Raw genomic sequence first — 25689 nt, 5'->3', positions numbered from 1 at the left:
TCCTCACGTGTACTAAGCATGCATTCTAGGCAGTAAAAGCAGTATGTCCAGACAAGAACAGAGAATGCATTTGTTCTCTGCAGAGGCAGGGACTTAAGCCTATTCATTCAGTATGAAGGTGACTGATTTTTCTCTTGTGTATTATACAAAGCTCATTGCTTAGAACAATGTACATCTAGAGAAATAAAAAGCAGTATTGAAATAAAACAGTTAAAAGTGCATCAAGTTATTTAACAAAAATTTTGCATTAAATACTTAGTAGGCATTTTACCTCTTTTAATATATTTAGGTTTATACCATAAGCCTGAGGATATGTGTTTGTTAAGTATGGGTAGCAGTGTGGAAGCTTGGGTGTACAAATCTGAACATTCTATCTGCACCATTATTTGGGAGAATAGAACCTGTCATTGGCATCAATTTTGTTAATACAATGAACCATGCTGCAAAATTATAACCATCAACCGATAACTGTTTGTTGTTTATGTTAATTTTAAGCACTGTTATATCACCAAAGCAGTATACATATGTTTAATTGAGCAAATTTTGTGTGCATTACACAGGCGGTGAATACTCAGATATTTGGGATGTCCCTGTTAACATATCAGAAGTCCTGCATCATAAGACTGTCTAGGTGTTTTTGTTTTTGTAGTCAGCTTTGTATCTTATCCATTATTTTGCATATATTAGTCCAGATACACTACTTGGACAAAGAATAACACTTCTTTATATGCATGGTAGGTGCTTCTTCAGCCAGGTTAAGACAGGAATTTTAAACAGAAATTACAGAAACCATAATTTAATGCAGAAATTTAAGGAATTTTGTATCCCTTCTTCTTAGCTGAAACCCTTAAGCTTGGCAAATTGGTGATTTTTACAGTCCACTGACATAGAAGTAGGGATTCAACTACACTGCTAGGAACCAAGATTCAATGGCAACCTAAAGGTATTGAGGGATAGGAAGAGATGACATTTCAGCAGCTGAGAATTTAAGTTTTCATTTCAGAAAAGAGGGCATAGCCATCACACTGGGTGTCCATCCTCTGGTAGTATTTAAATATGAGGCTGCAGCTAATGAGCTTAATGTTCTTCAGGCACTTAGCAGCTGGAAGTATGATCACGCTCACTATCAGATCAACACATATTGTACCAGGCATATGGAGGAAAAATCTATATCTGCATAACCTAGAATAAGGCTCACAACTTATACACCAGAAAGGCTTCCTCCTGCCATCAGAGCTTCAGGGGCTCTTCTGCAGAGTGGTCCGTTTGTGCCCTTTGGACATACAGTAATACATAGGTAGTTAAATCTTCTGCACACCTTGCAGTTGGGCTATAATGGATGTGCATTTAAGCATCCAGGAAATGAGATGTGCTAATTAAAGAGTAACAATGGAAACAGACATAAAATATGAACTCAGCTCTTCTGTTTTCCTTTCTTTCTTTCCAGTTCTTATTTACACCAGTGAACAAAATAGTATAGACAATGTTACCAGAGGTCATGGAGATATTGCTGAATATGGCACCAGTAGTGTTTCCAAAATGTAATTTGAAAGTAACATAGAGCAGAAAGAACATGGATACAAGCAATGAAAAAAAAAAGTCATCCTGAACAGAATTCCCTAAAATACACATTTAATAGCTGGTTGAGTAGGACATCTCTGTCTGAACTATAATCAGTCATTCCCTCTCTCTGTCTCTCTTAATGATTTGTGTCAGATTATCGAAGTTCCAAAACTTCAAAATTCATATGGAGAGACCATATGATCAAAGTTTCAGAACTTTGAACAAAAAAAAAAAAATTATATTTTCAATGTTTTTACAGGGAGCCCAGCCCCCTCTATATCCCCCACACCTCCTGCAAATTAAATATGCCAACTCTGAGATTTCAATACATTGCAGAAAAAGGTAAATTTCCCATTCCGTACTATACGGCAGTCTCCATTCAAAACATTAGATGTTTCAAAACTTCAATTATATGGTCCCGACCACACGACTTTCAAAGTTTTGAAACTGTGATAATCTGCTAGGGATCCATATACATATATATTTATATATGTGTGTGTATATATATATATATATATATATATATATATATATATATATATATGTCTGCGTGTGTGTATAGATAGATAAATATGTATGTATGTCTAGGTTTACTATCAAAATGTCGATATTTAAAAAAGAACAGATTTTACACTGAATGACAATGCTGAAATCACGCATATAAAGTAGGTGAAAATGTTAACTCTAATGAACTAATTCAGTAGATTTGTCATTTTCGCCCAGTACTGAATGTTATATACTTATACCTGCTAAAGTAAGTGCAATTGATAAGATGGAATACACATTTTGGCAGGGAGGCAAGCCACCCACACCCCCCCCTGCAAACTATATATTCCAACTTCATGTTCGCAGTACAGTGAGAAAAGGATACAGTTCCCAATCCACACTGTACTGCGATCTCTGTTTGTATCATCGACCACATAATAGCAAATGCACAGTGACATTCACTGCAAAGGACACTCACTCAATTGAAGTTCAGAAATATGAACCTTCATTCTTCATTTGATAGTAAACATATATATATATATATATATATATATATATATATATATATATATATATATATATATATATATATAAATATAGGTATATATATATATATATATATATATATATATATAGATATATATAGATATATATAGATATATATATATATATATATATATATATATATCGCTACAGATATATATATATATATATATATATATATATATATATATATATATGTATGCTGTTGTGTCTTTCAGTTTTTCCTGGTTAGGGGTCGCCACAGCAGAACTCCGGTCCGCTAATGATTGGCAGTAGATTTTTACATGCCGAGTTGCCAGCCCTGACACATAACCTTCAACGAAGGTATGCCCATTCACACATGTCTCCACACAGAAGACGTTCTAGCTGAGAATCGAACAAGACAAAGTCTTATTGTAAGGCAACAATGCTACCGCAGCACCACCACCGCAGTATATAGATATATATAAATATAGAGAGAGAGAGAGAGAGAGAGTGAGATACACAAACGCACACATATTTATATATATATATATATATATATATATATATATATATATATATATCTCCATCCATCCGTCCACAACCCCTTTTTCCCATTTTTGCACATGGGGTTGGGGTGTCACTTTAACAGTGACAATCATCTAGAGTCATGGTTTACACCACTATACATATAGCTACCTCTAAAATGTACCAGGAGTGATCTGCATAACTTCATCTCAAAAATCACAAACCCCTAACAGAACTTACCCTTTGCTCTGTGATATGGTAGCATGGTTACCCATTTTACATTGCTCACCTGATAAATTAAAAAAAAAAAATGTAATTTATGGTCAAGTAGTGGCAGTGTTATTGGAAGGTTTTAATGACGTTAAGGTGTAAGGTTAGAATTTTGAGAAGGGGCCGATTTAGGATCACCACACATTACTAAGGTAATGCGAGGGGGCAAATCTATGTCAGGAGACAGAATTTTCACAAAGTCGAACTTCATATTGTTGAGACCACATGATCAACTTTTTTGAAAATTGAATGAGACAAAATAACAAAAATCTACATTTTTTTTTTACAGAGGGCATCTCCCTCCTGTACCCCCACACTCTCTGCATATTATATATACTAGCTCTCAAATCACACTACAGTGGGGAAAATGGTAAATTCCCCGATCCTCACTGTACCGCAATCATAGGAGGTTAATAGGCTATTGGTCCTGAGGCCATTATAAGCCTAGCCAAGAGTTTAGTCCATGTTTAGATAAGTCAACATCCACAGCCCCTGTCCAGCAGGGACACAGGTGGAATCCCAGGAATGTATTTTCTGTTTCCCATCCAGTTATCTAGGTTGCACTTAAAAAGGGATAATGAGTTACTCTGCTTGACATGGAGAGAGTCTATTCCACAGATGGGAGAAACTCTGGGACACAAATCTGTCCTGCCAACAAGTCCTATTGATATCATAGACCAGGTTGAGGTCACGTGTATGGGTTGCTCGAGTGGAGCTTGACTTGTGGATATGCTACAGTCCCATCAAGGTGGGGTCTGAGATTACTTTGATGCCAGACAGAGGTCACCTCTGAGGAGTTTGTATGAAACATAGTAGAGGGACAGGGTATTTAGCCTTTCTGTGTAGGGTAGGTATTTGAGGCCCTGAATTCTCCTGGTGAGGAACCTCTGCGGTCTCTCCAGCTCTTGCATGTGCTTTGTGAGGTACATGCCAAAGAAGGCATTGTACTCAATAATTGACCTTATCAGGGAAGAATACAGGGATTTTATGACCTCTTTGTCCCTGGACGAGATGCCCTTACTTATGAGGTGGGCCATGTAGAAAGCTTTTCGTACAATGGAAGCAACATGGTGGTCAAAAGTCAGGTTGTTATCAACCTGAGTGCCCAAATCCCTGACTACTGATTGTGTACTTTTACAAGCATTCAGCTTGAGGCCATGTTTCTGGCACCAGTCATTTGTTTGGGTGAGACCCTCTTGGAGGACGTCCACATCACTTGGGGAATTGATGACTTCACCCAGCTTGCAGTCATCTACAAACTTGGTCAGCCATAGCCCACTAGCTTTGGCCTGCACCTCAGAGAAGCATATCCCAAATAACAGAGGCCCCAAGACATATCCCTGGGGTACGCCGCTTGTTATGGGTCTACTGCTTGAGGTGGCTTCCCCTATTTTGATTAGGTAGGTTCTATCAGTGAGTCAGTTTGCTACCCATCTGGTAATATATGTATTAACACCTAGCTGAGAGTTTATCTACTATGCCCAAGTGGGGAATATTGTTGAAAACTTTGGCCAGGTCAAGGTAGGTGGTATGCACCATCTTCCCCTCATCCATGGCTTTGGTGACTGTCTCAAAGAAGTTGACCAGATTTAACAGACATGACCTCCCCTTGACAAAGCAAAACTCTTTGGGGTTGAGTGTTTGGAAGTTGCCAGTATCCCTGTTAATGAGGTCCATGATAATCTGTTCCATGTCCTTGCAGATCAGGCTAGTTAGCCTGATGGGTCTATAATTTCCTGGATCGGTGGACACTCCACCTTTGTGTAAAGGGATGGCAATGGCTGTCCTCCACTCAGCTGGGACAAAGCCGGTACTCAGACTTTGGTTGAATAGGGTGCCTAATGGTGCTGCAAGTTCATGTAGGATGCAGCCTGGGATGTTATCGGGTCCCATGAAGACTGCATTTTTGGCCTTTGAGAGGGCAGTGATGACCTGTTCCCTAGACATAAGGGGTGGGGGGGCAGATACTGGGGATGTCCTGATTTACTGATGCAGAGACAGAGGGGAGAAGTGTTCACTGAATCTGTCAGCTAGTAGATTGGCTATATCTACAGCATTTGTGTATGTAGTGTTCTTGACCACCAGTTCTGAACAGATCTGGGTGTTTCTTTTGAGATTGTGGACATATGTGAAGAAGGCCTTATGATTGTCTCTAGTAGATATGGCTTTAGAGGATTTCACTAGTGCTCTTATTTGCTTTTTCAGGCTAAGGAGAGATTGCTTCCAATTGGGCACCTGCTCCTTCTTGGTCCTGCACAGCAATTTTTTCCTTTTGTTATATAGTTTATTTACTGCAGATGTCCACCAGACAGGTTTACTCTTCCTTGCGGAGGATGATTTTGTCTTGTCAGGTATTCCTGATTCCATGCATCTATATAAATGCTCATATAGTACTTTGGTATAGATTTAGAAATTGGTGCCAGTTCCTACAGTGGGGGAGGGGGCTGTGAAGCTGTTTATACCATCCCTCAGGAGGTTGTAATCAGCTTTGGAGAAGTTTTTTTGTTTGACCCTAGTTATAGGGGGGTCATGGGAGATTGTGACTTTAAAAGTGACCACTTTATGGTTGGATCTTACCAGGGAGGATGATACCGTAGGGGTGCTCCAGTGGTTACTCATGTTGGTTAATAGCAAGTCCAAGATATTATCATCTTTTGTGGGGGTATCAACTAGCTGTTCCAAGGCATTTGCACTGATAAAATCGACAAAAATTAAAATAAAGTCCCAACCGCTGATAAAGGTCACAGCCAAACCAATGAAAATCCAAAGCATAAAAACTTGGCCAGACCACCAGAGCTCACAGGTATAATTCACATTTATTAAAATAACAAAGCAGATAAGCGCTTTCACATTGTGGAATCAATGCTTCTTCAGATCATAAAAAACATAAAACACTTAGCCATTTAAAAACACTTCAAAGACCAATAATTAACTATTACATCATCCCTCCTAACCAATTACATTTTTAGACCAATTTCCTTCCTTTTGACACTGGTTTTAAAGAGAAACAAGCATTCAAACCAGGGTGTCTATCCGTCTGTATTCTCAAAATCCATTTAAGTTCCACCATTTCAGTATGGTTAATCAAGTCAACCCCCCCCCCTAGAACTCATATATGTACTTTGAAGTACCCTAAAAACAAAGCTATGTCCTATATTATCTTTAATATGCTTTGCTAGTGCATTATTTATGTTGCCTGATCTAATGTCATATAAATGAATGAAGATCCTGTTCTTTAATGTTTTGTTAGTTTTACCAAAAATCAAGCAATCTATGGGCATTTTTGTGCTGGCATGAGTAGTTTTTCCAATCTATGGTTGGGTAATTAAAGTCGCCAAGGATCAGGATAAAGGCCTTAGTGGTAGCAAGACACTGGTGTGTGGACTATGCATGGTATGTGGTGTGGAGGGTTGTGGATTTCTCATGTGTTTTTGCCTCTGAGGTCTCCTTTGTTTGGTTGTTTTTTTTGTTGAGAACCTTCGCATATGTGGGTGTGTGTTATACAGTTGTGGGTGGTGCTTGAGGTGTAGTGATTGTGTTGACAACCTTCTCAGTGCCAGATATACTATCTTGTGAGGGAGAGAGCATAGACTGCAGCTTCTTTATGTAATTGCATCTCTCACAAATTGTGTTCCTAGGTGGTAGTAGTAGATGGTTACCCATGTACATGAGGCAGTTGCTATACTGTCCAGGATGCCCATATCAACCAGACTGGCATGAGAAACTCTTTTGAAAGTTGATCATATAGTCTTGAACAGGTCTATATTAATTCATCAAAGGTTCAGTTCAGTGAACCTTTCTTCATCAAAACCTAACCATCGAACGTTCATTTCAGTGAAAGTTCTCACTGAAAAAAAATTTAAAGAGGGAATCAAAGTACTTTGTCAAAACAACACCAGAACAGACACCACAGTATGTAAAACCCACCAAAGACAGGGCCTTCGCACACACAGACAGACACACACACACACACACACACACACACACACACACACACACACACACACACACACACAATATACCAATTCAGGGAACAACGGGGAAAAGGGCAAATTTGTGCTGCTGGCCAACTGCTTCCTATCCCTACATAAATGTTTTACTGAAATGAACGTGTGATGGTTAAGGTTCTGTAAAGAAATGTTCGCTGAACTAAACCTTTGATGAATTAATATAGACCCGATCTTGAACATATGAAGTTCTACTTTCTGAAAAGTCTATCTTCTAAATATGTAGTGTATGACAGAAGAATGCCAAAGAAACTAAAAACTAAGGTGTACAAAACAGTGGTATAACCGGTACTACTGTAAGGTGCAGAAACCTGGGCAGTAAAGGTGGAGCGGCTGAGTAAGATAAAGGTGATGGAGATGAAGTACCTGAAAGGGGGTTGATGATGGTGATGATATATAGATGGAAAAAATGGAAAGGATCCTTCTGTTTAGTAATGGATCCCGCATAGCCTTGAAATGATACCAAGCTAATTTCACTATTATCTTCATCCAGGCCAAGTTCTTAATAAAAATAGCAGAGGCTTGTAGCTGCTGTGTCACATTTGGACAGCCCAAGCAAGACCCCCCCCCCTTCCTCAAAGAATGAATTTAAGTAGGGTTTCCACCTTTTCAAATGCCCAAAGTGGGACATTTTTGGTACAAACATCAGATTTTACAGGCCGACACATAACCCACGGTCAGTACAAAGGTTAGAACTTAACTTTTTTGCCTAAATAAAAGCTTATTTTGTAGCATTTTAGTTGCTTATTCTGTTTCTTATAACATTTAGGTATTTTAGATACAGCATAACTGTTTTATGCAACTATTACATAAAATATAGGAAATAATTTTGTTCTAAAATCTCAGGACATTTGCCATTTTTACAATTTTTTGTCAGGACACAACTGGCCAAAGAGGGACTGTCCCTCGCAAAGTGGGACAGGTGGTAACCCTTAATTTAAGGAGAAAGGTAGATAAGCAGAATTGGCTGATAGCCACTGGAAGTAGTGATTCAGAATAATTTGGAAGTAGATAGGACCCAAAAAGGAAAATTGTTGGAGATCAAGATAGAATCCTCACTAGCCAACTTTTGAAAGTTGTGTACCATAAATGGTATCAGTTTCCTTATATACTGCAGAAGTCTGTGGACTCTGAGACCACTGACTAACAAAGCTTAAAATGAAAGTAAACATGCTGAAAAAAAAAGTTCTCCCGAACTTGCTTTTGAAAGAGTGGTCTAATCTTCTGACTCATGCATTTCAGGATGTGATGCAATGCATCCTGCAAGTTTCACAACTGCCTACTTTCTTAACAAATGCTTTAACTTCCAATGTACTCTGCCTGTTTCCTGCTGTGGGTGTGTTTCTAAATAGATGAGATTAACAATGGTACAGGAGAATAGACAACATTTAAAGCTACAACAATAAAGAGCAAGTGTGCATGTATTAGGTGCCTGTGTGTGAGTAAGATGACAAACAGAAACTCAACATTCTAGCAGCTCAGAAACTACTGAACTGGTTTTGCTGACACAGCGCCCAGCAGTCTAAGCGAAAGGAAAACACTCTGTAATTGGTGCAGTGTACTGTTTTGTTGTAGCCGATCTCCAAAGAAATCAAAGCACAAAAACCTTATAAATCTTCAACAGCAACCTGCCTTGACTTGTTTACGTTTTCAGATGTCCAAAGCAGAATACCTCACACTTTTTACATGACAACTCAGACAAACAATGAAAGCAAAGATTTTTTTTTCATAGTACCATTATTAGCTGCAATGTCTTCAGAAAAGTTAGAAACCAGTTTTAACAAAATATCAAGCAGTGAGCCTTTTTACTGGATTTAGCTACCAAATTAAGAATGTACTATGAAACCTTGGAACATGTGGCAGCCTTGTAGCCTGTAAATAAGAGTACTTGGGAATATATTTTTTAAAGCACCCTGTCTCTAATCAACTTTGTCCTTTATCCACTGGCTTAAACTCCACCCATATCATTTTCCTTAACACTTCTCAGAAAGCAAAAACTGTGAAGCTGCGGTCTGTAAATATAATGTATGTTTACATAGGTGTAAAGCAACTATGTTTTCATTGTGCCCTCACTTGCCAGAAGATGAAGCAGGAAATCTTATGCACCAGAAGGCCTATTCTATAATAAGGTAAGTGCTCTAGAAACAGAAACTTTAGTAGCAGAAACATGTTGGAAAATGAACTGTTGTTAAACTTAGGTCAGATTCTTCACTAACGGCCACTGGAAGTGGGTGTTCGGGAAGTAATGCTTTAACTACAGTGCTAATCGAACATGCATATCAGATAGTGATTCTTCAATTTTTTAATAATTTACAACCTTTGAGGTAAAGCCAGTCTGCCTGTTTTTAAGTGTGTTGAGGTCGTGGTTAGAGATCTGGGATTTTTGGTCCGAGTAACTGATTTGCATGGTGTTATACAGAAAACTAGTGGAGGGTGCAAGACTCATGGCCAAATTGCCAACATGTGATTTGTTCACATTTCATAACCTAAATCACTCAGTCACAATCTCAACCAGCAGTACTTGCAGCTCTTGTATGCTGCTCAGCACTGGCAGGGTAAGAACACTGTCCTGCTACTGCTAAAGGCAGAATTTTTAGGCAACACTAGGAGTATGCTATTGGGCAGTCACTAAGCTGTAAGATTTTACTGACAGCATTATCAGGGGGAGCATAAGCAGTATATGTATCACAAATCAGCAATGCTACTATTACAGCTGCTAGAGGGTAGCACTGCAGGACAGCAGTGTTGAGGTAGCATTACTAGGTCTGTAAGTACTGTCAGATGATAGTATTGCAGTGTAAGTACCACAGGACAGTAGTGTTGAGATAGCAGTAGTAAGTCTGTGAATACTGTCTGAAGATAACATTGCATTATAAGTACTACAAGTCAGCAATACTGAGGCAGCAGAAATCAGCAGTGAGTATTGCTAGATAGTACTTTCAGACATCCATAGGAGTGTACTTTGAATACTGCAGAACAGCAGCACTAGAGACACAGCATTGGACTGTGAGTCCTTCAGGATATCAGCATTAGAGGGTAGAAGTGAAGCTTCTATATTATAAGCTCGAAAGCTTAAAAGAGTGAACACTCTTTTATCGAACTGTAAACATCGAAACCACTAAGTAGCGAAAACACAGTGTTATACAGCAAATTAGTGGAGGGTGTTCTGCAAAAAAAAAAAACAAAAAAAAAATGCAAACATAAAATAAAGTGGGGGGCTTTGCCCCCACACCCCTCTACTTAAATATACCAACTCTGAGATCGCACCACAGTGGAGGAAGTTGCAAAGTCCCAAAAATGGCCCGATGATTTTTTTTCCCTGGGAAAAAAATTGCTGTTCCATGTTTTCGCTATTTAGTGGTTTCTGTATTTACAGCTCGATAAGAGCGTTCTCTCTTTTAAGCTTTTGAGCTTAAGATAAAGATCCAACTGAAGCTGTGTACGCACTGCAGCAATGCACTTTGACTGCTACAGAAAAGTACTATTAAAGAACAGTAACAGTGCACTGTAAGTATTGCAAGACAGTAGTGCTGGGGAGACAGCTCTGGATTGTGAGTATTGCCAGACATTAGAAGAATAGTCATTCCCTGTCAGTACTACAGAAAACTGACACTGAGAGGGCAGCACTGGGCATGAAAGCGACAGCAGGAGTATGTTATGAGAACAGTGGGACAACTGTTCTATTAAGCAGTGAGTACTCAAGACAGCAGTGTTAATGGGTTATCAGTGCAGTTTGAGGGCTGTGTAGTATCAGAGCCATGAGATGGTAAGGCAGCAGTACTAAGAAACAGTAGCAATTCATATTGAATGTTGTAGGATAGCAGTATCAGAAGACCATAGTAACTGCACCATGAAGGAGCAAGTCATGTCATCAGGAAGTGCTCCCAGTTCACCCCTGAAAGGTGGTTTGTGCCTACTGAGTTTACTGGTTAATGGAAGGATAAAATAAAAAATATATATTGTATGATAGAGGTTTAAGTGAATAATAACAGTATAGCAATGTTCAAACTTGCTTAGGAAACAGAATGGAAAGGCTGGAACAAAGAAAGAATGGACAACCGCATGGTGACTAAATACAACACTCAGATGTGTTTAGTATATGGATCATTTGTAATGCCTCTGAGTACAGACCCTCTACATACTATATAACAGCAATGTCAGGAGATAGTATCAGTGTAGTATTAGTGCTGCAGAGCAGCAGTATCAGAGTAGTAATACACTAAGTATTGTAAAATAGCATCACAGTGGTAAGAACACTTGGTTGAAAGTATTCTGGGATAGTTATGACAGATTAATGTCTCAGTGTATTGCAAGTATTGTAAGAAAATACTGCCAGAGTACTAGCAATAGGGTTATGGATAGTAAAAGTGTACCATTAGTACTGCACAACCGCACCGTTAAATACTGTAGGACGCCAATATCAGGACGAATAGCAGTATAACATAAGTAAAGTAAGGAAACAGTGTTAGTGCAGTAAGGCAACAGTGTACAAATACCACTGGACAGCTTTGAGTAATAGTGTACTACTTTGAAAGATATCAGTCCCATGCCAGTAACAAATTGTTGTGAGTCCTGAAGGATTGCATTGTCAATGGATAGTAACAGCACATTGTAAGAAATGGAAGATAGTAATCATTGCTGGGTTCTCAGTGCTGTAGGACAACAATGTTAGACAGTAACAGTAGTATCTAGGACCACTGTGCTGTGAGTAATACTACACAACACTGTCAAGGGATAAAGTCAGTGCGTAATGTGAACTGCAGTGCAGCAGAATCAAGTAAACAGAGGTAGCACATTGTATGTGCTGTAGAAAACAGCACAAATATTTAAACATACTGGGCTGTGAGTAAAGTGTGACAGCAGTATTAACAGTAAACCACTGGTTTGGGAATGCTATAGAACATCAGTGTTAACAGTAGGAGTTCTGAGTTATGAAATCTACAGTTCAGCAGCATTAGAGTTTGCTGCAGTAGACTTGTAGTGTTAGGGATGAACAGCAGTAGTAAGGCACTTCCTTGGTAATTCTGTGTTACTTTAGTATCAGGAGAACTGCAGTCACTGCACTGTATTGTAGAGGCATCAAGAAATAACACCCATTATAACTATGTAATACAGAAGTGTTAGCAGAATAAGCATTGGGCCATGAGTATAACACGCAACAGTATAAGCATCAGAGTTTGAAGCAATGGTCTATGCAGATTTTAGAACAGTAACAGCAAGAGATAGTTAAGGAGCTATCTAGGTACCACAGGGCAGAAGTACTGGAATTCTGTGCTGAACATTATTTAGAATACCTGTATAAGCAGTATAAAATACTGTGTTAGTACTACTACAGGAAAACAGTTTTAGATTTGAGTACTGCGTTCTGAATAGTGTGTGACTGCAGTATAATGCTGGGAAAATGCAAGGCAGAAGTATCACATTGCTTCAGCTGTTAAATAAATAAAACAGATGCACTGTATCTATGTAGCACATCAAACCTCACATTGCCCCAGGTTGGTCACAATAACTTGTAAATGACAGCTCAAGTACACCCATCTTCATAATATTAATTCATGTACTCAAGCCCTTCCCTTTATAAGCAACTGTAATCATAATAAAAATCTTTTTTGCAGGGGGTACGTCCACCTGCATCCAAGTTACATAGCTGGCTACCCCATCACATTCTCTTACTTTATTATTCTCTCTCCAAGGCCACTGATCTTCAGGGGAAAGAGTGACTAGTGAAAAAGAATTAAACATCTGTCTCCTGCTACTTCCAAGAAGTACCGGTCTTGGAGCACATGCCATTCATTATCATTTGAGTATTGCTCTCTCACTTCAAAATGAAGCAATCAGTGAAACACAACCAAGTGGATGGGGCACTGTAAATTCTTACTGAAGATAGCGCCCACAACCCTCCTGGACATGGGCAGTCATTACTAAATGCAATCCTGGGTATTGACTAGCTTATCTATGGTTTTACATTGGGAAATGACCTCCGGGTTGATGGCCTAGTAAGCTCCTATAATCCTAAACAAAAGCCAGCTCATTTCCTGTCTGTTCCACACTTTTATTTTTTTCACTGGTTTGTGGAGTTTATGACAAAATACTAGCAGTTTAATTTGGCTCACTGTATCCGGCACTATTAAGACAAATGTCCTGCTTTAAAAGCAGTTATGACATGGTACTCTCTAACTAGGTCACTCCAGTCCAAGGAGAAGAACCTAACTCTAATCCCAATATCATATAACAAGTATGGTGAGGTCCGGTATTCCACACATTTACCCAAGTGCTGAAATGAACTACCACATAAAATAAGAGAGATCACAAACACTAGGCATTTCAAGGCTGCAAACTAATTACTAACGAACAGCTGTAATCGGTATCAACCCATCATTCTCAATCCCCGACTTAGAAGATATTTTATCTAGCTCTAAAGATGTCACAATCCACCTTTCAGGTATCTGAAATTATAGTGCACACTTTGAGTGTACATAATAACAGCTCTCATTTACAGGTTTCAGTTATTTGTGCTGCAGTTACTTGATATGGTATAAGTTTTGTTCAAAAATAAGGTCACCAAAATTCTCTGACTGCATTTGAGCTACTTTGTCAAAGTCACATGATGATCATCTTTGTTTTATTAAAAATTATATCATCTTGGCTTTATTGAGAAAAAGTATAAAATTTTAGGTAAATGTACATCTTATCAGTTGTGCACCTATTGGTCTTTTTTTTCTTTAATATAAAATTATGTATCTTGTTCTGTTCATTATGACATTGTCGAGAAAATTACTACCAGTAACTGTTGTTCATTGAAAGGTTCCTCCACCAGGCCTCCACTGAAAAAGTTGTCTTTGATGGCCAATTGGACTTTTCCCAGTAATCAAATGCTAATAATCAGTAAACAGATAATAAAATTATTACTTTTTTAGGATATTGATTTTTTTACCTTATTGGATGTCTTTTACTGTTTCTGATTACCTAGTGTACTTAAATTTGAGTCTTTAGTGTTTGTATGTTATATTTATACATAATTAATGTGTTTCATTTGCAAATGTATTTTTCTGCTGTGTGATGCTGTTTTATTGACATTTTTGGCTAAAATTTTTCATTGGCAGTTTGTTCGATTTTGAGGTATGTAAGGGTGTATAGATCTGTGAGAGAATGTGAGGTCCAGGTGGCCTATGCTAGCTTTTTCTCCACACGTGGAACAGACATTATTCACATGTAGCTAATAATGTGATTGGTTAATTTTTCTCACTTATAAGTAGCTTTAACCTCTCAGGGCTACCAAGATTTCCACATATTTTACTGAGTATTTCATTTGCTATAACTCCAAACACTGTATAGTCTGAAAATAATATGAGCCAATATTAGAATAGGCATAGATCAGCCTTGTGACCATACATCCTGTTATGAGTTTGATCTTTATATGTCAAACAAGTATGAAAGAAGAATCATTAAATAAACTGACCTACAACTGTAAGGGCAATGAAAAACAAAGATGAAAAATAGGAATATACCTAACCACTGGACACTGGCAAATCCATACAACATTCAGTCTGGTTAAAAATACATCACAATGATGGAACACAGAAATATGACATTATCTCAGAACCAGAAATGTCATACATAAATTAATTTACAACTACTCAAACTTGCAAATTCACTATCTCTTGAGTTTCTGTAACATATAGTCCAATAACTAAAATAAAACAAAGCTTGCAGTTGTAACCACACACTAGTAGATGTAAAGAAATACATTTATAGCCTGTACCTGAAAGATGTATTACAGCTGTATTTTTCCCCGTTCTTCTGTCATTTCACCTTAATCAAACTTTTCCCTCCTCAGATAGTAATACCTACTTGCTGTAGTTTGCATTAACCCCACTTATTCAAGTTATCCTTCTAATGATTTTATTCTCTCCTTTGATGCAGAAGGCTGTGAGTTCTATTGCCAGACCAGGTAGATTGATTGCTAATACTGGACTGCAGCATAAGTGGGGTGATGCACTCCCAAGTGTGTCATCCTTCAGATGAGATGTTAAACTAAGGTTCCATCTGCCTGAGTTGGTGGTAGCTCTGGTAGATGTAAAAGATCCCAAGGACATATCAAAAAGAGTAAGAGAATTTCTCTGATGCACTGGCCAAGTTTCCCCTAGCAGTTTAAAAACCACTTCAGGTCCCCACTAAAAAGAGCCTACCAGCCTAGTGGGACTAACCCAGCCAACAAAGAATAAATAAAATAAATTAAATTAATATCACTTGCCATTTTGGCTAGGTTACCTTTCAATTACTTTGACTTGGACAGTCTGCTGTCAGAGGATTCTTCAGTGGGTACTCACAGTGGATACTTTGCATATGCTTCCACACTTAAGTGGATAGCCAGAAGTATCATAAGCTTGTCTGTAATTCTTTAATTATTCTATTAATGTAGTCAAGCGACCATTGCTTTCTTGACCCTGAAGTATGCAAAATCTTTAATTGATTTTTTTCCTTGTATGAATAACAATGCATATGACTCACAGTACACTTTTGTTTGTTTGATTTAGCTATTGATTATTTTATTTATTACTGCCTAAAACATCATTCAGCATCTGCTTTTCATTGTTGCCTGTTGCTTCCTACTTCCTTATTGAGCCACAGTGGCTATATTTTTTCTGCCTTGTAATGTAGTGCTGAAAAGTTTTGCTAGTCATAATGTGTAGAGCTACAGCAAGGTCATGTGGTGTCCTGAGCAACACCTCACCTGGAAAAGGTACCCCAAAGTTAAAGAACAAAAAATGTAAAAGTTCTCTGAAGGTAAGGACCAAAACAAAGGAGCCTCTGAAGTTAAGAACCCTAAAAATCTCCTCCTGTAAACATAGACAAGAGCTCATACAAGCCCCTTACTACAGTTACAAACAGACACTCGTATGACAAATAATTAAACACATTTATTTAAGCTCCGAGAATATTAGCTGTAGCTTCTTAAATGTCTGTTGTTACTGCACTTCTACCAAGTGCTGCCAATTGCTCTGAGGCGCTGATTGGGCTCTAATAGCTTTATTCCTGTGGCATCCACCCCTTTGTCCCACCCTAGGTAGGGTATTAATACTTTGAAATAGTTACAACATATTTAGCTAGAGTTGAAATACTAACATGCAAGCAGATATAGCAGGCTACACACTAACTACATTTAATACTTTAAGCTAAAAAAAAGACTGTGATAGAGTCAAAAGCCCTAACTATAACACCATTGCCTGAGTTTGAATGGCAGCTTGGATACTGGAAAAAACTGAGCGGGGAAGATCAGAGTGAGTGGCCAGTTCACCCATCAAGGTGAGAAGGAGTGGGAGTCACAGTTGTCCAGACCAGACATCACCATCATGCAAAAAAAAGGCTTGCAAATGCATAAATGGCTGCAGCCTAGGATATGGATTTGGCAGTCCCAAGCTGCCGATGATAACCCTTGTAGCTTCTGGATAGAAACTTGCACAAGCAAAGGGAGGGTGTAGGAACCCTGCAGCAATGAAGAATGCTCATGTCAGCCAGTAGTGGCAGGGTTAGGACATAATAAAAAGTCTCTTATTGACAGGATTCCAGCAAGGGCAACAACTGCTTCCATGATTTTATGCCCCTCAATATGGCTCTCACCCCTTTACTGAACATAAGACAAATAAGGGGGGGGGATATATGATCAGCAGTCATTGAGGTAAAACACACATAGGGAAAAAGTAAAAATAAGCAGTAACAATTTAGAATTCATCTATTGTTGCCTTGGTACTTCAATTGCAGTTTGGAAGTCAGTGGCCACCTCTTCTTGATGGCAGTCACAGAAAGTAAAGAGAGGTGCTAAAACTCTGCTTTTGCTCCATCCCTACCCCTTGCTTTGCCATTTAGGGTCTCTCTTCAGATCACATTCTGAGCTGGATTCCAAAACTTCAAGATAGTTTTTGGCAGACTTACCACTGAGAACAAACAGCTGCCTTGAGCGGTGGATATTACTGATTACCAGAATTGCAGTGACATAGTAGCAGCTAACCACACCTAAGGTGCCCACCAAGCCACATACATGGGAGCAAGAAGTACATGCTTTCACCATCTGCTTTCCATTGCCTTAGGAATCTGCACCAACTCGCAGAAAATACCATATGAAAATAATGTGATTCGGCAACATGCAGTACAAACAAGTTGCATTATGTATGACTTGCATCTTACAACAAGTCATAGTTTTCATAAGTCAGTATAAGGAGTACACCAGCATGCGTAACAGACTGAGGTACTGGGCCACTGTTGCAAAGGATTAAGATACCATCCTGCCCAAATATACATTTATATACATATGGATGGGTATGTTTAAATAGTGCATTGTGTTGATGCTATGTTCATATCTTTATTGCATAACAAATTCCATTGGCTAAATTAATGAATTCTCTGACAGCTGCAGTCTGCAGTGGATACCAAAACTTCCAGTGACAATCCATGGCTTATTGTAATCAGCAGAGAAAATGCATTCCTTGTGGTTTAAGAGAAGTGATTTTTAGCTAAAACAAATGTAATTATTTTTCGAAAAGAAAGACAAAATGCTTTCTTTCAGTAAGCATACAGAAAACTAAGTTAATGTATTTTTTCAAACTGATATGTACAAATAAAACTGTGTTTGCTACCTTTGGTGAAAATGCAGTAGAACCGATAAAGGGTAAGCATGGATTCTTAAATCTATACACATATTCAGTACTTACTGCTTCTTGAAATACTGATTCAGATCAAGGGAATGCTTTTCCTTATTTGGACACCCCTCACAATCTATATGAGTATGGAAACAGGAAACCTTACATTTATATTGAATAAAATGGGAAATACTTCCTGGAACTCAATTTTAGATAAATAGACAGACAGATAATTAGACAGAGAAAATATTGGTTAGTTTAATTTCTGCCTTGCTTTTGAAACATGTGGAAGTGGAAGGCATTCCTGTACAGAGCTCATGCTAAACATTGTATTGCCTGTGAAACTGTACAACTGCTGTTTGGATTCGCCATTCAGTGGTAGATAGAAAATAAGTCTTTGGCTGGTGGTAATGAAAAGACCAGATAAGCTGCTAGATAGAGTTTTTTTCACGTCATCTATCTGTCTGTCTGTCTGTCTAAATATGTTTTTTTTGTATTTTCTTATTGCACGTTTTTAGCTGCCTGCATATTTCATTTTACAAAATATGTAGCTTAATTTTATTTATTTCAAATATAATTTTATTCAGTTTTAAATGCTTGTGGCAAATAGTTGTTTATTATCATAAGGGTAAATGTATTAAATGAGAATCTTGGATAGGTTTTGAGTTGTAGCTGTACTGCCTTATGACAGGCTAAACATTCATGTTGAGTATATGTTGATTACACAGATGATTGTGTAGAATATCTTCAGACATTTTGGTATATATTAGATTGCATAGCTGGTTTTAGTGCTGTATATTTAGACAGACATATACATTACATATGTTTCATGTATAGCACTTGAACATATGTGTAGCAACATGTTGTTTTAAGCTCCTCTCTGAAATCTGGGCAGATTGTGCCCGATACAGGGATACACCATGGTGATATACATTTTGTAGGTATCTACTGTGAGTTATAAGAGCAGTCCAGTACACTATGTTACAGTAGCATTCAGTGGGCAAAAACATCCATCAAGACACCTTGATTTACTGGCATGCTCTTCCCATTTATACTTACAACAGAAAATGAAATGGCATCTGAGGAAAGATTTATATACTATCTCATATGTGTACAGGGAGCATGAAGGCTTACACAGTACTGGATTTGCATATATAATTTGCAAGATGACTTTTGGAATTGCTTCAGTGATGAACTGTATTTCAGCCTCAGGCTGGCACCTTACTCTGAGCATAAATTATTTTTCAATCTAGCTGTTTGAATGTGACATTCAGATATATCCACAGGCATACATACAATTTCTGAGAGAGTTTCATTGCATGGTACTTTCTCCTCTCATCTTAAATTAGCAGTTTAAAAAGTATTAATCACACACTTAGAGTAAGATGAGCACTAGCATAGTGACACCCCCTTGCCCCCACCTATGAATGAAGTTTTTGAGTTCACCTCAAAGTCTCTGTAAAACTGCCACATGCATACTCACTGTGGCAACATATGGAATATGGAATGGTATGTAGGCATTAAACATATTTATATTCTTAGAGTGTAATGTAATTTGATGCATTTAATGTTTATAACAGTAGCATCCATGTAAGTTGCACACTTGGTACAAAAACAAAATATCAATCTGTTTTAAAATGCACAGGGTGGATTTACCTTACTTGTTAAGAAATACTGCATTTCTACAACTAGTGCTCTAGTACAAATTAAAAAAAATTATATCTGTTTTATTGCTTAGTACGTTTATTAACTGGTTTTCTGCAGAGAAAAGAGTAATTATGTAATTTGCTTTCCTGGATTATTGAATGCTGAGACTAAGCGTTCTTTGAAGACTAACCGCATATATTCACATCTGATTAAAAGTGTACCTCTTTTTTGAAGTACTTGTTTAGGCATTTTCTTTTTCCCACCATACTCTGATCCCTCCACTCACGGGGATGATTTGGGACGTTTTGCCATTTGCCCTACTTCAATTTACCATTGGAGTGTTATCTCAAATTGTTTTTATTTTAAATGATAATAAAAGGGTTAGCAATGATAAGATAGCCTACACCTGTGACTTTTACTGATTGTTAGGTGTTTCAGCAGAAGACAGTAATGAGTGTCATCCAAGCAGAACAAATGAAATGCACAAAACTGCCTTTCACATTAAGTTTTCTATGCAAGTTTTGTATACATATATTTATTTATAATTTGTGTGATTATCGTGCAGAAGTGTGCTTATTGTTTAATGATGAATGTAGTGACTGACATTTGACCTTCTGGTAGTTGTCTATACTCTGCCAAAGAATGAAAACAAAAAAACTTTAAATTCTTGTACTTTTGGTAGTTATTGTGCCCTGTTTGTGCAACGTCAGTCCAACTAAAAATTCAACACAGAGGCAGCCAATATATCATATAATATACACAGGAAAATGCAGAGAGTGTAAAACCAATAACAGCTGTCAGTATTTCCCACTGTGGCCTAAAGTGAATGTTCAGTGCTAGCCTATTACTTACTCTGGATGCCACATCACATGTGTCATGCCAGTTCCTCTGCATGTTAAGCACAGTAATACCCTGGCTATTATTAACTCTAGATTCAGTAAGCAGATGGGTAATTGTAAATATATCCCTGGGATATATGGCATTAATCTACTTGATTGTGGCATATGTCTCATAATTTTAATGATGTACTTGGTTAGCTTCTTGGTGGTAACTTAGCCTATAAGTTCAGCATCTACCTATAAATCTATATTAGTGCACTAAAATGAAGTAGCAATGGGTGCCACACCAGCTGCATATCGAACTCAAGCAGAAACACCTTGACATTACAGTGAAGTATGTGAGTAAAAATAGAAGAAAACTCCCCTTTATCAATATGTTTTGGAAGACATTCAAATGTTCATATGTATTCTGAAAACATAAAACTGCTGCCACACACCAGCTATTTACTTCAAAATGACTCACACGTTTTTAATAAAGCAATCAGGCCAGTAAGCCTGACTCCAGTAAGTGAAAATATGTTTTATCCTTATTTGGACTCAACGGAGCACTAAAAGTGTTGAGTCTACAGATGTTCTGAAATACTATGTGTGACGCCCGTGCACTAGCCCAGTAATCAAGGAGCCTCAGTCCTCACCAGTAACACCAGTGAGGTGCATCCACATTGAGAAGGATAACAAATACACGCACATTAAAGTACAATTTCCCTTAAGAGCACACAGAGGTCACAGTCAGTCTGGGGCTGGTTTCTTCCTTTCTTTCCAGATTCCCAATAAGACTCCCCACTGGCAGAGCTATAGGGTACAGATCTCAGACTAGTGGTCAAGCTAAAACCTCCAGCACCCTCTCTGTCCAACCAGTGCTTCTTGTCCCTTCCCAAGTAGCTGACACACACTCTAAGATTTGATTTAGATACAAACACAGAGACACTTCTGGGGAAAGCTGGCACAGGTTATCCAGCTGTGCCCCCTTTCTGCCCAGACTATAAGGTAGTACCAGCTGCCACCAACCACTAATATCAGCTACTATAAGGCCCTTCCCAAATGGTGACCAATCTCACTGTGTAATAGTACTGTTACCCAAATAGTAAGTGTGACCCAGAGCTAAAGCTATTGGAGTGTGTTGGACAGCATCACTTTATACATGCAATGTATTTTAGAGCTTACATTATCTCTACACAAAACAGCCACAGTTGAAAGGTTTAAAAATATTTAATAATAAATAATAAAAACACAAGACAATACTTCTTACTACACAGTGCTAGTCAAGGGTTCAGACATCACAGGAAAATGCTTAAAATAATACTGTAGAATAGTTCTGACACAAATATAGAAAACAGCTAGACTAAACGTAGTATTTTCTATCTTTTCCTAAGAGCAATCACAGTTCTAAATAAACTTACATATAGATCAAAAGCAGAGTACTGGTGAGTTGGTGTCAGCTTTAGACAAAATCCTAAATGTTCTCTCTCTCTGAGAAAGTCCTTTAAATTGATAATACATCATGCTGACTCATTTTAGATTACATCATTCATAACAATTCTCTGGTCCCAGGCTAACAGAAACTCTACATTTACATTTCTTAATAAGCTTGCACCTGGTCAGGAAACCACAGCATTTAAAGACATTATAGATGTAAAATCTAGCAATTAACTCTGGTCTCAAAATAACAGAAAGAATCTGCTGGTTCAGACACCACAGCTCCAAGCCCTGAGATCAAACAGTCATAAAATGCTTGACTTATCAGTTTCTTACAGCAGAGTGCACTGTTGTTACATTTTTGCAGTTCAACATCCAATATAGTCTTCTCACATTTAAGAGAACTAGCATATGTTTTTTATTAATATTTACAAAGACATAGAATTATCTACAAAATTCTGTCTAGCTAGGCTGGCAGTCTTCACGCATCTTCACACTTGGTTTATGAGAAAAGCCTGACGTACATTACATCAGGGATGGATACCATGTAAGGTTCACATAAAAACATCAGAACAGGCCTACTAGGTGCATAGAAAGACCCTGACATAACAGAGAAACATCTGTGTGAAAATATTTTCAAAATCTCTGTTCCTCGAGGCATCATAGGAGATACGGTTTTCCCCTGAAGACATAAAAATGTTTCAGTATGCTGGCTCTTGAAAGTGCAGCTTATAAAATGCCTGATTTACTTTATTTCAGAGATAGGTGCCAAATGAGATTCCAAACATGCTGCAAAAAAAATCACACTTCAGGTTTGTACTAGGACATAGCCAATGAGAAGCTCTCCAAACAGAGTTGTCTCTTTATCAAGACTATGCCTCTATGCCATGGAGCAGGCTGATTTCTTATTTTTCAATTGCATAGTTCTTTGAATGTCTTATGCTTGTTACTTTCTTTACTGTGACTGATGATGTATTTGTTTCAGACAAAGATATATTAAGTCTATGGGTGTAGTAATTTCTTCCCATTCCTTGTCCACATGTCCTTCCTGCACATTTGCAAATCCTTTCCTTAAGTAATCTGCTCTTTTATTTTCATCTGCTTCTATATTATTATGCACCGTCCAACACTCTGCCTTTGTCTTTCATCCTTACAACTCCAGATGTTTTTTCCATATTCTCCTAATATCTATTCTCACTAAACCCAGTCCATTCCTAACCAAGGAGTCCTTTTCTCCTTTATATATCCGTTACTTCCTCCTATATCAAACCTTTTTGTCTTCCCAGATTTCCTTCCACTTGTGTTAGTTTCTTTTTACTTTCCTTTTTCCCATCTTAACAGAATTTCACTGTTCACTGTGTTTTGTTATCCCCTTCCTTATTTGTTACTGTTTATTTTCCTAGATAACAAATCAAAATCCATCCATCTGAACCCCCAAGCAAGGTTCCTCTTGGCCTCTTCTCTCTCATACTCAGGCCAGGGAGCACCGTCTCCACAGTGACATTATTAGCATTACCTACTGGAATGACACTGCAGTTCTCTGCTTTCTGCCTTTGAATTCTATACTTCAGAAATATAACATTGCAAATGCTTAGCTTTATATCTGATGTTCTGAAAGTCCATGCTTCAATTCATAGTGATTCCACAGTCTGAGTTAAACTGTATTGTTAGTATATTTAAAAAAAAAAAGGCACACACAAAGTCAGCTTCCATAGGAAAAACAAGCAGTTATTTTATTGGGGATGCAAGCCACCCATGCCCCGCCACATCTCAAAATATATTAATTCAGAGTTCTTGCAACTTTGAGGCAATAAGAATCTTCCTTATTCCTATGGTTCCGTGACCTTGCTAAAAGCATATTTGACTAACTTTGAGTGATGAATCCCATTCTGATTACATTTATATTGCATAAACATCCATATACTCTTATATTCTGTTTCAACAGTACTGTTTCTTCAGTAGATGTGTGAATTCCTGTTCTAGCACTGACATTTTGTGTGTGTGTGTGTGTGTGTGTGTGTGTGTGTGTGTGTGTGTGTGTGTGTGTGTGTGTGTGTGTGTGTGCGTGTGTGTGCGTGTGTGTGTGTGTGTGTGTGTGTGTGTGTGTGTGTGTGTGTGTGTGTGTGTGTGTGTGTGTGTGTGTGTGTGTGTGTGTGTGTGTGTGTGTGTGTGTGTGTGTGTGTGTGCACGTGTGTGTGTGTCTGTGTGTGTGTGTGTCTGTGTGTGTGTGTGTGTGTGAGTGTCTGTGCGTCTGTGTGTGTGTGTGTGTGTGTGTGTGTGTGTGTGTGTGTGTGTGTGTGGTCCTTTAGATAATACATTAGTATAAGGTTGCATGTTCTCTATTCTGGTGGCAAGCCAATTGGATGCTGAAAATCCCGTAGGAGTCATTCAACAAATAGTATGGCTTCAATAAGTTTTACAAAAATTGTATGCATGTACAAGTCCATTGGCAAGGTGGAAGTATACATTTCCTCGCTGCTACTGACCCAGGTTTATCTAGTATCCTGAGTCCCAGTAGATCTAGCCTTGAATGTTGTGGTATGGTGCAACCACAGTTTCTGATAAACCCAGCAATAACTCAGTCAAGTAAATTGCAATTTGCTCAAACAATAACTCTCAAATTCTATTATTTTAATGTAAAAACTTTGTTTAAATAATAATCTTTGCTTACTCAGATAAATTAAAAATAAACTCATTGCTTTTATTTTGAAGCATCATTTGTTTCCTAAATCAACAAGACGAAAAGGTCAAAGGGCGAGGATACTGGATCTCAATGGTTTATGCTATAAAACCATGTTAAATATAGAAAGCATGTACTGTGCTGCATCTGTACAAATGAACATGGAAAAATCATAGTTAACCTCCCTATGCTTCTTCCTGTGAACTACTTTCTATTCAGTTGCATATTTTTTTTTATCAAGGATAGCTGCTGTTCAGCAAAATACCTGAACCAATGCTTCAAAATCATAATTTTAAAATGAAAACAGCATGAAATAAGGTAACATTTCCTTCAAAGGAGGAGGGCTAAGGTTTTATTAGTACTTCAAACAGTAGGCCATTTCAAAGAAACATAGACCCTGGATGCACTGTGCAGAATGGTCTCAGGGACATATCCCAGGTGCACCTGTGTCTTTCTCTTTGACACCTTCTCTTCATCCCAGCGAAGTTGCACAGTATTTTTCAAACTGACAGAGCTGAACACTTATTTCTGCACTTCTTCTTTACTGGCCAGTTCAAGCCCTCAGGCACATAACTGATGAACAAAATGTTTCTCTTTCATACCCATACAGTAAGTTATTAAGTCAGCTAGTTGGTGCAGAGGATAGGGTTGCAAGCTGTAGTCCCTGTTGATTCCCTTCGGCCCTCATTTGCCTGTTACATGATCCTGAGCAAGTCTTTTAACCATTGTTCCCATGCTGCCCCCGAAAAGGAACTTTTTGTCTAGTTGGCCTACCTGGTTAGCAATTATTATTATTATTACAATAAGATGGGAGCTGCATTCCTTGCTGACACTTGACATCATCCCTTACTTAATTTTTACCTAAGGACTTTCTTGTGACACAAATCTTTTCAAATTCTTTACAGAGAAATGTCCCAGAATGCATTACAGAAGAATATAAATAGCAGTCATGACAATGGATTAAAAAGAAAATTCTTTCCTGAGACACTTGGAGTTATTCAACTGTAATACTCCTGAAGTGTCCACTAAATGAAAAACTGTAAAAGTCTTTGCTGACACTGTATGACTTATCCAGTTTGTACAGATGGAACTATGTAAATACTGTGGACATT

At 38.0% G+C, this 25689-nt stretch overlaps 1 protein-coding gene across 2 annotated transcripts in view; it reads left to right on the top strand.

Moving 5' to 3' along the window:
- The window catches only part of LOC122789943 (arf-GAP with Rho-GAP domain, ANK repeat and PH domain-containing protein 1-like), a 1460469-nt gene that overhangs the window by 533623 nt on the left and 901157 nt on the right, over positions 1-25689 (top strand). The window contains exon 1 of one of the 2 annotated variants that reach the window (XM_044057422.1): positions 8701-9487. The exons of the other annotated variant lie outside the window; for it this stretch is intronic. Coding sequence (XP_043913357.1) covers positions 9411-9487 — 77 coding nt within the window. The 5' untranslated portion in view covers positions 8701-9410. Of the gene's footprint in view, positions 1-8700; positions 9488-25689 lie in introns of those variants that run through there. 2 annotated transcript variants of the gene reach the window in all.

The sequence above is a fragment of the Protopterus annectens genome, chromosome 15.part0 (assembly GCF_019279795.1).
Source record: "Protopterus annectens isolate FY-2018-M chromosome 15.part0, PAN1.0, whole genome shotgun sequence".
Lineage (NCBI taxonomy): Eukaryota > Metazoa > Chordata > Ceratodontiformes > Protopteridae > Protopterus > Protopterus annectens.
This window is presented reverse-complemented; position numbering and strand designations above follow the sequence as displayed.